Source organism: Morus notabilis, unplaced genomic scaffold, assembly GCF_000414095.1.
Source record: "Morus notabilis unplaced genomic scaffold, ASM41409v2 Scaffold2016, whole genome shotgun sequence".
Taxonomy (NCBI): Eukaryota; Viridiplantae; Streptophyta; class Magnoliopsida; order Rosales; family Moraceae; genus Morus; species Morus notabilis.
The window spans coordinates 21,516-34,490 of record NW_010367286.1 but is presented as its reverse complement, the minus strand read 5'-3'; the positions used below and the strand labels follow the sequence as shown (position 1 = coordinate 34,490).

The following is a 12,975-nucleotide window of genomic DNA, read 5'->3' as shown; positions in this document are numbered from 1 at the left end:
GAGATGATTAAAAAATGAGAGAAATTAGGAAAATTGCTGTTTTTTGACTACTTTTTTAATAAATGGCGGAGCTTTTTATTTTTTAAATAAGTGATTGAATTTTTTTTATTTTAGCAAAATGGTTTTTTTTTTTTGGTAATCAATCAATAATGATTATCCGGTGGTTAATCAATGATTGACCTATGCACTATTATAATTTATCATTAATAAATATTTAATTATTGTTTAAAATTAATTAATTACTAACAGTTAATTATTTACTAATATGGATTAATAATGAAAAATCACAGAATCAACAGTAATAACTTAAATCAATCAATGATTGATTATTAAGTTAATGAATGATTGAGTATTTAGTTAATAAAAGAAACGATCATTTTACTAATTTTATAAAACTTCAGCTATTTTTTAAAAATCCTTAAAAAAGGGCCATTTGCTTTTATATCCATTAAAATAATAACTATGTAATTTTACTATTTTTGAAATATTTCAAAAAGAAAAAATTTATATATTTGAACTCTACTCTTATAAATTTTCTATGTATTGTAATTTTTGCTTAGGATGGTTGTATATTTAAACAATTACTCTAATATATGCCTGCGGGCGCATTAGTATTGTACTGTAATCTTTTTTCTTTTTGGTTTGGAGGAAGCATTAGATATATATATATATATTTAAATTTTGGCACTCACTTGTTTGGATTATGTTATTTACTAATTCAACAGAATTGTCCTTTTAACAGTCAAGAATTAGGTCAATATTTATTTTACAAAATAAAAGATTTTAACTTGCGAACACATAATACTTATTTTTAATACTTTTGACATTGTTGCTAAAACGCCAAGTTATTGCAAATAATTTTGGGTTGTTTTTTAAGATTTTTGAGTTAAGGTGATTTGAGCGATGATTTTGAATTTAATTTGAGTTATAACTTGAGTTGAAGTTGTAACTTGAGTTGAAGTTGTAACTTGAGTTTGTGTTTAGATGTGCACATTGGAGTTATGATTTAAATTGAGAATCTTTTTGAGTTTGTGTTTGAGTTTGTCAAAACTTAAATTTATATTTATATACTATTTTAATAAAAATTCAATGGTGATGAAAAATTTTAATAGAGTATATAGATGGGATTTTATTCGTCTTTTCGTTGTGAATGCATAGAAAAAAAAATCATCTCAATCAGAATTAAAATAAAAAAGTTATGATATTTTTAAGAATAAAAAAAATATTATTTCATTAGCTTGAGTTCGAGTTTATGAACTCGAATTGAAAGGGAAACTTGAACTCGAATTTAATCATAAACTTGAGTTCAAACTCAAATTTAAATTCGAGTTCAAATTTAAATTTTACAAAAGAATATAAACTTAAATAAAGTTGTAACTCGAGGTTAAATTTTTCCTGAATCTCTTACTAAAAGAATAATCTCTTAAAATACTCTCCGTACATTTATGGTACCCATTTTGTGGGTCCTTATTTTGTCGTAGTAGTCTAAATGTAGGTTTACATTAACATCATTTAAACAAATCATTGATCAACAATTTGTACTTATTTCAACACATAAGGAAACATTATCAAAGAAGGGTCAACATTCTTGGAAATTATTTGGTAAAGCTCATTTTTTCCGTCAAAACGAGGATTTTTTTTTTAATCCATAAACAGAGGCATATAATTATAGTTTTTAATATTATGGGTTGGATCTTTTTAAGCAAATGGATATATATTTGTTGGGTCAGATCAGAGTTTACGCACAGAACAAAGAGGGAGGACAAAAAACCAACAGGCTCACGTGATCTCGGCTCATTGAGCCAAGTATTGCATTACACGTCAGCTCTTTCATGACTCTTCACAGTTTACAGCCAATAATCTTCTTACACGTAAAGTAAACTTTCAAGACAATATTGTACTGTCGTAGACAATCCTAACTTCTATTTCTTTATATTGAAGTTCACCGACAAAAGTAGTTCGCAAATAACAGCTATAAACATGAAACCATTTTCTGTTGGGAAGTCATGTGCTTCAGTACAACAGTCTTTTTAATTTTCCAACTGAAGTATGTTTCACTTTCAACGATGCCAATAACACAAGATATCTCATTAAATGACGCATATGCCCTCATCGTTCTCCTCTATTTACCCCCCTGAGGCCACCAACTTCCGGACAGTGAATCCGTAAGAACCACTCTTTGCTTTGTGCACTCTTTGCTTTGTGCACACGTTTTGTTATTAGATTTGTTCACTTTGTGGGCCCTTTTCAAATCCTTAATTTTGAAGCTTTTTCTTGAGATGGGTGGTAAAATGATCTTTCTTTAATCAAATAGTACAGAGATTTATGCTAGTGTTTGATTTAGCTTTCTTTCTTTCTTTTTCTTTTTTTCTTTGGTTAGCTTGAGTTTTAACTTTTAATGGCAGTTTCTGTTCCGGGTTTTTATGTATGCAAGCAATGGAGATAATGAGGAAGCTCAATCAGGACTTATTTGGAAATCTGAGGATTTTCTGCACAAGGGTTGTGAGCCTTGGGAATGGAATTGTAAGGAGATATTGTAAACTCTGGGATTTTCAGTCTCTCAATGTAGCTGTTGGAATTGGATCATTGTTGTTCTGCCTTTTCGCATTGGTGTGTGTGTATTTCTATTTGTTTCCCAGTCTTAGTCCTGTTAGGCATAGTTATGAGATTGTTTCTACGCCCAGAAATGGTTCTATTTCGGCTGAGAAATGCAATGTCTTTGAAGGAAAATGGATTCAAGATGAAAGTTACCCTTTGTACAATGCCTCACAATGTCCGTTCGCGGAACGAGGATTTAGTTGCTTGGCTAATGGTAGGAGAGATAGAGGTTACACAAAATGGAGGTGGAAGCCGAAAAAATGCGATATTCCGAGGCTTGATGTGCAGAAAATTCTCGGAAAGCTTTATGGGAAGAGAGTGGTTTTTGTTGGTGATTCATTGAGCAGAACTCAATGGGAGTCTTTGATATGTATGCTTATGACTGGTGTGGATGACAAGAGGAGTGTTTATGAAGTGAATGGAAACAAAATCACCAAACAGATTAGATTTTTGGGAGTAAGGTTTAGCACTTATAATCTTAGGATCGACTTTTATCGGTCGGTTTTCTTGGTGCGGCCTAGTTCAGTGCCTAGGCGTGCGCCGAAGAGGGTTAAATCGACTCTTAGACTTGACCTCATGGATGACATTAGCAAAGAATGGATTGATTCTGATGTTTTAGTATTCAATTCCGGGCACTGGTGGACACCTACTAAGCTTTTCGAAATGTGAGTTTTCTACCTCTCTGAGCATCATTTTCATGGGCTATGACATTTTTAGTTTTCATTTAGACTAGTCTTGGTTCTATGTATATGTATTGTACATTGGCCAAGATTTTATATGCTTGTTTTTTTTTATTTTATTTTTTATTTTTTTATTTTTTTATTTTTTTTACCTATGAACTCATTCATATTCTTTTTAGTTTTTCAAACGCACATCATTCTTAGCAAGAAATTGGTTTCAACAACTGTTTATTTTTAGAATATTTCAAGGGATTAAGCACTGAATCGTGTCTCAAGGCCACTGCATTTCGGGATTTAGTGAAGCCTTCTAGTGTTCACATTAGCGTTTTATTCAAAAGATGTAAAAGGAAAACAAAAATTCCTAAGCTCTGTTGTGACTTTTGCTAATTTGCTTTAATTATATATGTTGGAAATTTCATAAAAACTTGGCATTTTTTAAGAAAATACTCGTACGTGAATAATTGCTTAGAAAAAACTCTTTCATGATAGTAATTGCTCCTGGCTCGCAATATACTTTCTAGCTGAGCATTTTAGTCTATATCTTCTCTGACACTGCCTTCGGAAAAAAAAAAAAAAATTGTTTTACTAGCGAACCCTTGCTCCAAAACATGAATACTCTGGATTTAAGGACTGATAGAAGTAGGAGCTCCTCTAGACATATTTATGCTTGAAACCGAACTTGAGCAAGAGTTGAGTCAAACATTTATTTACTTGGTAAACCATTGTAGAACATGTTGAAAGAGGGAAATATCAATGCGTGGTTCTGCATGCTATTTATCCCTCATTACTGAACTTCCTAGAGAGCACTTGTGGTTAGAATGTAGTACAAGAAATATGCAGGATGTCTAGATTCTCGACCTCCCTCTTTCAATGCATGTTGTAATGCATCTTATTGACACTAATCCAGCTATTATTCTGTGTTCTGTCACTTCACGACAATTATTTCACTATCATGTTATTGACACGTGATATTAGAATACCATGTTTGTCGTTGTTGTTGAGTCCTTGCAAAAGTTCTTGGAGTATTTGAGATTACTGCATTACAGACCATATATGTTAGGAGAAGGAGGATTTTAAGGATTTTGTTGAGTGCGCTTCTAACTTACTCTGCAATAGACAGGGGCTGCTATTTTCAAGTGGGTAAATCACTGAAGCTCGGAATGCCTATCAATACTGCCTTCAGAAAAGCATTGGACACTTGGGCCTACTGGGTTGAGAATATGGTCAACACAAACAGAACAAGTGTGTTCTTTCGAACTTTTGAATCATCGCACTGGGGGTAGGTCCCGCACCTTGAGATTTATTTACACAATAGATGCTGACTATTTTCGTCAAATATTTCTTGTTCATTTGTTTTTCTCTTTCATTTGTGGTGTTATGCACATTAGTTCCCCAATGCAGATGTTATCCTGAACCTTGATTTAGGATAGTACAAAAGAAAGAGGGAGACAAAAATGTAAGAGGAATTAGAGAAGACAAAGAATCTAGAATTTGGAGAGAGAAGGGTATGAACAGTAGAGAGGAAATCTGAATATTCAATGTCATTGATCAAGTCTTAAGTCTAAATTTGAAATGGCAATCTTTTACCCCTTTCGTAAGGAACAAAATAACAAGAAAGAAAAACAAACACAAATCGGTATCAATAAAAAGAAACTTACGAAATAGGTTTGGGAAACTTATTCAAACTTGATTAAAAATTTGAGTGAACTAAGCATAAAACTACTTTATCTATGTATTGATCTTCCTCATAGTCCATTCATGTTCCTCTTCACAGTTCTTAACCTGTTTAGCCTCTGGCTTATAAATGCTAGAATTTTTGGGCTTTTAGATGAAATTTTATTAAGAGCAAACGGAGCAGCAGCAGCAGAAAAGAAAAATCTAGTTTATACATATAGGGTTGTCTTTGGTCCTTTGTGAAGGACCACCCTACACCGTAACATATTAAAATGAGAGGTATAACATCACATTATCTATTACACCTTTAGAGTCGTTGTTACACAAAATAAATGTCATCTTACACTTCTTACTTTTACATGTTACAGTATAAGACGGTCCTTCATGAATGACTTGCATATATATAAGCAGCAAAAGTTATAAGTCGCAAAATCTAATTTGTCAAAATAACCTGTAAAAACTGTATTGGTGTTTGCGCAAAGTTCCTTTATACACTCCTATCAGGCATACCACTTGTACTGTGGTATGCAAGGACTTTAGGGGCCTCCGAAAGTTATACCAAACAGGCCCTCTGTCCTATTTTCTGATTAGAGTAGATGACTCGCTTTAGTAGGGATGAAGACAGATCTTTGCAAGCTGTTATTTAGGATCCAAAACTGAAAAAAAAAAAAGAAGAAAAATTTATGAGTTTTCTGTTACACCATGTTAACCAAGCATAACTTCCATCTTCTACTTTTGTCATATTCTTTTGCATTCATTTCGTCTGAGTTTCCTCAGGAACCTGAGCAAATGCACGAATTCTTTAATTTCAAGACTTTAAACTTGTGCTTGTATACATACCAGGGGAAAGAATCGTAATACTTGCAAAGTGAATAGGCGTCCTTGGTCTAGGACCAACGGGCGTGACCGGAGCAAGATTTCAGACAACATAGTAAAGGTCGTGAAGCAAATGAAAGTACCTGTTAACCTTCTGCACGTCACACGGATGGGGGCGTTCCGGAGTGACGGGCATGTGGGCACTTGGGGTGATAATCCATCCGTGCCGGATTGTAGCCATTGGTGTCTACCTGGTGTGCCTGATGTGTGGAATGAAATTCTCTTGTCAAGTCTGCTAAATGGCTAAAGTCACTTCCCAGGAGGATATGAAGTGAAAAGGGTCTAACTTGTAAGATAATCTCCTCACGATCCATATCTTGTGGAATAATTATTTACATGAGGAAAACATGGTTTGAAGTCATTCTAGACGAAGCCATTTTTTGAAGAAAATGAAAACAAAGGCACACATAATGGCCTTGATGGTAAAAGGAGAACATCAGAGATTTCGCAATTTGACTTGCATATCATTTTTGTGGTTCATTAAGTAAACATGTAAACAGATGTGATAATACATTGAGCTTTTCGAGGTTGTATATACAATAGCTGCCTCATATAATATATTATTTTTTCTTATGATAAATAAACGTGTTGAAAATTACATTGTTATGTTTCTTTCTCTATTTACATTGGCGGTGTTTTCTACTTTTATTTGTAAGCTTATATGTGCAAAATTCTTTGGTTGAATTAATCTATTATATATTAATACGGATTTATAGTGGCCTACTTATGAGTATTAACTCATTCACCTTGTTTGAAGGAAATTATACGTCACGGCAAAAAAAAAAAAAAAAAAAGGAAGCTTTGAGAAGTGTTTTCCAATCCAAATAACCTATGAGAAATCTTAGCATGGGAGTCAAGTCACTAAAAACCCGTTTGAAATAAATTTTCATACTCCAAGATTGGCCTAAAACTTCCCTTAATCCCTATAAATAGACAGCCAAATTTCACCACACAAGAACTAAAATCATTTCAAAATACCTTTTTTTTTTTTTTTTTTTTTTGTGAGCTAATTAGAGACACACCAAAATGGCATTGAATCATCCAACAATTGATGTAATTGTGTTCGTCTCACTTGGTGGCGTTCTCTTCCTCGCATTCTTCGCAGCCGCTCTCTTCTTCCTCTTTACGAAGACGAAGAAGAAGACTGTACAAGAAACCGAAATCGTTCACCTCGACGAGCATAAGAAGATAAAGGGGGCCGTTGTGGAAGGCCCCCACGGAGTAATAGACACTGTAGCGTTATCAGTTGAGGATGACATTCATATCGACAAAGATATAAAGAGGAACGAGAAGGTTGGTGAAGGCCATGCTTCCACTTCTGGTTCTAATCAGCCCCATCTTGAACACAAGGCTTCATTATGATCTTGTGCGTCTTTCATTCCATAGGGTTGAACCAAAAACCAATAAATTCAAATATGTGTTGGAACATAAAACCATATGTTAATTGTTTCATGCGTTATCCATCACAATAATATACTTGTATGGAACTTGTCGTGAATTGCAGTTGAGATTTGTCTTCCAAATATTTTCTTCATTAAAAGGTTTATTTTTTTAATATATATAGCAAGTAATTAAAAAAAAAAAAAAAGGAATAGTGGGAATTCTAAGTAGATCACCTAGTATTTACCAAAACTCAAAGGGGTCTAAAAACAAAAGCACTTTGTAATACTAAAAAAAAAAAGGGGACAAAAAAGGGCATTTTCTTTCCCAAATAAAAAGAAAAAACACATGCTATAATTTTGTTTCCCCTCTGAAGTTTTAAGTACCCTAAATTCAATATTTTTTTTTTTTTGAAAAGCCCACAATTAAGTTCCTCTCCTTCACAAAACGACCTCCTTGTTGAAAATCCAACTAAACTTGACGCTATGCGGCTCCATCTTCCTCGCGCGCTCATCGGCTCGCTCTTGCAGCTTCCTGATCCTCGGCGCCAACCCGCACACAAAGTCCTGTGCACCTCTCGCCTCGGCCGTCAACCCCTCTAGCTTCTCCAACTTCCACCGTCCGATCAAGAACTCCAGAATATCGGCGTAGTCGTCAGCAGTGTAGACGCCGAGCCGCTGAGCCACCGCCGAGAAGTGCTCGAATAGCTTGGGATCGTGCCCATCGTACATAAGGTGGGCCGGCATCGTGATCTTCTTCCGCATCATGTCGGCGATGGCCAGCATTGCGCCGCTGGGATCCACTTCCAGAAGCTTTTCGACGATCTTCGCGTAGGCGTTCTCGTGGCGCTTCTCGTCGGCTGCGATGGTCCCGCATACGCGCGCCAGCACTGGATCGCCGCCTTCCTTCGCCATTCGGGCGGTGTTGCCATGTGACACGAACGTAGCCCGCTCCTGAAACGATGTGTACACGAAGCCCAAGTATGGGTTGTTTTCTGTTCCTGGGTCCTGTTGACAAGCCCAAGTCATTATTGCAACGACCGAATCACGAAAAACGACATCAAAGCATGAAAACTATGAACTATCATTACCAATGCCATTTACCACTACGCATTACGCAAAGATTAGCAGGCGATACAAGTTTCCCGGCTAAATCCAACTCAAGACGATACCAATCTCAAAAACGACAATAAAATATGAAAACGTGTCCAAAGCAATAATCGACGACAGCAAGCCAGGAGTACCACAGGAAGCGCAAATTCTAGCCTCTCAAAGTGAAACGACAGTCGAAAACAAAAACGACAAAACGAAATGCAATAGGATCAGCAATCAATGAAACGACGTAAATAACTTACCATGCCTGCACCAATAAGGTGCTGGACAGTTCGCTCAATCATGAGCATGTCAACCCGACCAGACAGGTACAGATACGTGCGAAGCAAATCGCCGTGACGGTTCTCCTCGGCGGTCCAGGACCGTGTCCATTGGGCCCATGGGCTTGGGCTAGCCCCAGTCTCGTCCTTAACGCCGTCCAGGGTGTTTATCATGGTCTGGTACGTAGGCAACGCGTCCTCCGTGATCATGTCCCCCACAAGCACGACAAAAAACTCATCTGGAAGCTCAGCCGTCCGATCGCGCAACTCCCGAACCTGATCGAAGAACTCTTCGGATGACGCCGTTGCGTCGGGCAGGAATTCATTGGGCTGCCAGGACTGGCCCACGGGCTTCAGCAGTGGGAGGACCCATTCCGAGGCCCAGCCCTCTAAAGACTTGAAAACCTCAACTTTCTCCGGCGGCATGGAGTGAGTCCTTAGCGGCCGCGTTTGCACGGCCACGGCCGAAATTGTTGCTGAAGCCGGCGGAGGCGGTAGCCGGAATCTCATGGTGGGCTTTGGTGGGCCCAGTTGGTACTGGGTAGTTGGGCTTTGGACAAGTGGGGCCCATGAAGGATTTCTCCCGCCAAGGAATCGAGAGGCCTGCATGGTTCGTGTTTTTGACCTTTTCTATTTGTGTATTTTCTTCTTTTTTTTATTTATTCAGTCACTGATCAGGGAGCAGTGGCCTGTGATATTTATAAGTAGGGAGGGTTATTAATTCGACCATTCTTTTGCGTGTAATTACGAGAATGCCAATTCAGTTGGATTCGTTTTAATTTCCTGTTTAAGTGAATTGACCAGATTGACCTCTCGCTAACTTGTTATAACATGATGGTGATATTGGTAAAAATGTGGTCGAAGGGTAATAAAGTCCTTTGATAACTTGTACGGTCAAGGTGGTTGGGACTAATAAGAATGGGGATGTTGTGGGCTTCAGCAAAACCAGGGGTGCAGTGGTTTTCCACAGACACGAGAGAGAGAGAGAGAGAGTGGTTTTCCAAAGACACGAGAGAGAGAGAGAGAGAGTGGTTTTCCAAAGACACGAGAGAGAGAGAGAGCTGTTTTCTGTGGGTTCAAAACGAGCAAGAAATATAATGGATTCTGTTTGGCATGTGGCGGATTTGAAATTACAATTGACACGACGACGCATGCATTACTTTGGTATCATCGAAGTAAAAAGGATTTCAGATAGTATAGATTAAATTAGTAGAAAAAACCATCTGCCTTTAAATCACTTTATGATACTTTTCAATAAGTAGTCATGTATTACAAACAGTTATATACGTATTTTTTAATGGGACAGTTCCAAGTTCAATAAGTAGTCATGTATCTTTGCTTTTTCGTATGCTCATATTACATAATTCACAAATTTGTATAATACTTAATTTACTTAAGCCTAACACATCTTGTTACATATATTAGTCTATATTTATTGACTGTTACACTAAAGTAAACTCAGTAATACAAAAGCCTATGAAAAGAAAAATTGTCAGATTAATTGGAGACAATTCCAATATTTTCAAACTAAACAATCAAATCCTGTACTTCTTTAAATATGAGTAAAAATATTCTTGTAGATAACACAAGTACATCTCTCCAATCAAATTTTGTATTCCTTCAAAACATGAGTAAGAATACTTATTTAGATAGCATAAATACATCTCTCTCACCCGCTCACTCTCTCTCTATCTCTCTTGTCCGTTAAGAAGATCTCTAATGCAGTGTTATAATTAAAGTGTCATGATTATAAATTTAATATTTAAGTGCAAAAAAATAAGTAAATTTCTTATCAAGTATAACATATGAGAAATTTAGCATTCAATTGCTATTGGTTGAAATGTTTACTTTTTTCATGTAATCAATGCAGCTTTTGCATTTTCTAATTAAAAAAGTTTACTTTTATAACTTCTAAAGTTTAATAATTATAAGAAAAAATAGATTTAGCGTTTTAAATAGTATTATGCATTAAAATAAAAATAAAAATAACATATCATATTATACTTTCTGATGCTAAATAAACAATTGGCATTAACAAATGCATCGGAGATAATCTAAGGTTTATGCCGTTTGTTCTTCTCACTTATGGTACTGCTGCTTGGCTGGCCTTTAGAACAGTGACAAAGCCAAAATATTTTTGTGAAGTTATGTTATTGGCAACTCAACCGAACTTTGTGCCTAACTCTAATCATAGATGTTAGTAAGCGTATTGATAGACAAAGCTTATTTGCATAATTTGTTTCTTACAAATATAGCTAAATAATTTTAGAGTGCAGTTTTGGTTTCTGATTGACACAAACCGAAGTCCATAATAATATTTAATTGATTAAAGAGTTTTGGTTGAATTATTTATTATTGGAGCTTCGATTATGTTGGTCCATTCAAACCTCTTACTAGCTTTGATAAAGTCTCAAGGAAAGAATTAAAGGGATTTTCTTAACGATTTAAAGGATCTTGTCAAATTGTATAAAAACGCTCACACAGATAGTTTGCACTGGATGTGGCGCCAATTGATAGTGTTGTAAGCATTAGGTCGCGTGTTTCCACGCGACACTAATATATTTGTATCACGCACATTAATTATTTATTTTAACTTGAAAAATAAATAATTATGATCTGTATGGAAAAATACTACTTTTACAGTGAAATAAATATAAATCAATTTTTAAGTTGGAAATATTATCTTCTTCGTACAAATGTTGGCTTCTATGAACGTCTTATGGTGTAGATTCTTTAGCCGCCATCAGTAGGTTCTCCATTTTCTTATCTTTAATTAGAGAAAAGAAAACTATAACAAAAAAGAATTGGAAGGAGAATTAACGATCAATAGAAAATTCTGAGAACAGTCATGGCAAGGAAAATCGAGCGGTCAAGCAGTTGTAAAGCAGTTTGTAAATTTGTCATTATCAAATATGTATAAATAAACTATTGAATGATCATTTAGCAATATGAATTAATTTCTAGATGTTTTTAAAAGAAATTTAAAAACCGATTCCTTATTTAAACCATTTTTTCTGAAACGGATTCGCCAACGTGATTTATTTTGTCACCGGAATTATCATTGTTTTTATCCTCTATGAATTTGGCCATCATCAACCCAAGATAGGCAAAAAACACTAAATAAATAAATAAACAAATAAATAAATCAACAATATATGGGTTCCGTTCATTTCACCGATTCGAGTTTAAAATTCAAGTTTTGCTATAGTAAAAAACTCTCAGAAACAGTCACATTTATTATTATTATTTGTTTTTGTTACAGTAAAAGGCACTCACATAAAGTCACATCTGTAACTCAAATTAAAAATTCGAATTAGTGAACTAAACGGACCCATAGTCATGTACTTCCTATCAAACCCCTTTCGCAGTTGTGAACAAGAAATAACATTTTGTATTTTCACTTTAAATTTCTTGGCAACCTTCGTTGATAAAAGTTGTAGCATGCAGAATGGATACTCTGCAGTTCTTGCAGGGAGTCTTTGGTAGGGTTTTTGTATCATATTCTTCTTGGGTTTTTTTTTTTTTTTTTTTTTCCTCGCACAGAAGTATATTGCTGTTATATTTATATTTATATTTATTTTTGTGTTTCTTGCTTTCTGATATATTCAAGGAATGTCGCTGCATTGTTCCTCTTCTTGGCACCAGTGTAAGCATGTGATATGCCTTTGGACGTGGAAGGAGCAGAAGAACATGCAAGGAAGGACACGTGCCAAGAAGAGGAGATCAAAGTTGTTGAAGAAAGACAAGTGGAGGATGACGTGGAAGAGAGTGGCGTGGCAAAAGATAAAGCTAAAAGAAGCATTAGAAGACCAAGGACATTTGAGGATTGAAGAGTAGCTGCTAAGGGGAGATCGTTAGTGTTGGTGATTTGAGGCTTTGTAACTGATTCCGTTAGAGGTTGTATTGATTCTGTTAGAAATTATAACTACCAGTAGTTAGTTGGGATTTCCGTTGTATGAAAGAGAGTATTAATAATGAGGGTATACAATTCTGATGAAAATAATGAAGAATTACAGAATTTCAGCCATTTGTTTTCTCATCTTATCTTCTTGAATCTCTGTTTCCTCTCATCTCCTTCTTTCTTTTCCTTTCTTGAATCTTTCGAACACAATCTCCTCATCAGTATGATTTAAAGGAAAACTCACGAGTCACTTCGTTTGTATTTCTCATGTAAAGTTATGTTGCTGGATTTGATGGAATGAGTTCATATGTCCCTTTTTTCTATTCTTTTTCATGTCCTCTTAATAATATGTCACGTCATTATTTTTAATTGACGTGATAAAAATCTTTTAATTAATGTGAAATTTTAATTGATGTGTCACAATATTATTGGAATAATATAAAAATGAATAGAAATAAAGGGACACATGAGTTGGTTATGGATTTGATGGGTTG

The 12,975-nt window shown here is 35.4% G+C and overlaps 3 protein-coding genes across 3 annotated transcripts; 2 read left to right on the top strand and 1 right to left on the bottom strand.

Moving 5' to 3' along the window:
• Nucleotides 1-1,985: 1,985 nt before the first annotated feature.
• LOC21387058 (protein trichome berefringence-like 7) lies at nt 1,986-6,327 on the top strand. The gene is made up of 4 exons (XM_010112177.2): nt 1,986-2,165; nt 2,406-3,263; nt 4,399-4,557; nt 5,796-6,327. Exons 1-4 carry the CDS (start codon nt 2,095-2,097, stop codon nt 6,073-6,075), a joined length of 1,368 nt encoding a protein of 455 aa, XP_010110479.2. The 5' UTR covers nt 1,986-2,094; the 3' UTR covers nt 6,076-6,327.
• A 512-nt stretch (nt 6,328-6,839) lies between these two features.
• On the top strand, nt 6,840-7,250 carry LOC21387057. Its single transcript, XM_010112176.2, has one exon. It carries the CDS (start codon nt 6,855-6,857, stop codon nt 7,188-7,190), a length of 336 nt encoding a protein of 111 aa, XP_010110478.1. The 5' UTR covers nt 6,840-6,854; the 3' UTR covers nt 7,191-7,250.
• Nucleotides 7,251-7,420: 170 nt separating this feature from the next.
• LOC21387056 (stearoyl-[acyl-carrier-protein] 9-desaturase 6, chloroplastic) lies at nt 7,421-9,239 on the bottom strand. Its single transcript, XM_010112175.2, has 2 exons — nt 8,563-9,239; nt 7,421-8,215 (listed from the first exon to the last, which is right to left on the bottom strand). Exons 1-2 carry the CDS (start codon nt 9,187-9,189, stop codon nt 7,649-7,651), a joined length of 1,194 nt encoding a protein of 397 aa, XP_010110477.1. The 5' UTR covers nt 9,190-9,239; the 3' UTR covers nt 7,421-7,648.
• Between the last annotated feature and the right edge of the window lie 3,736 nt (nt 9,240-12,975).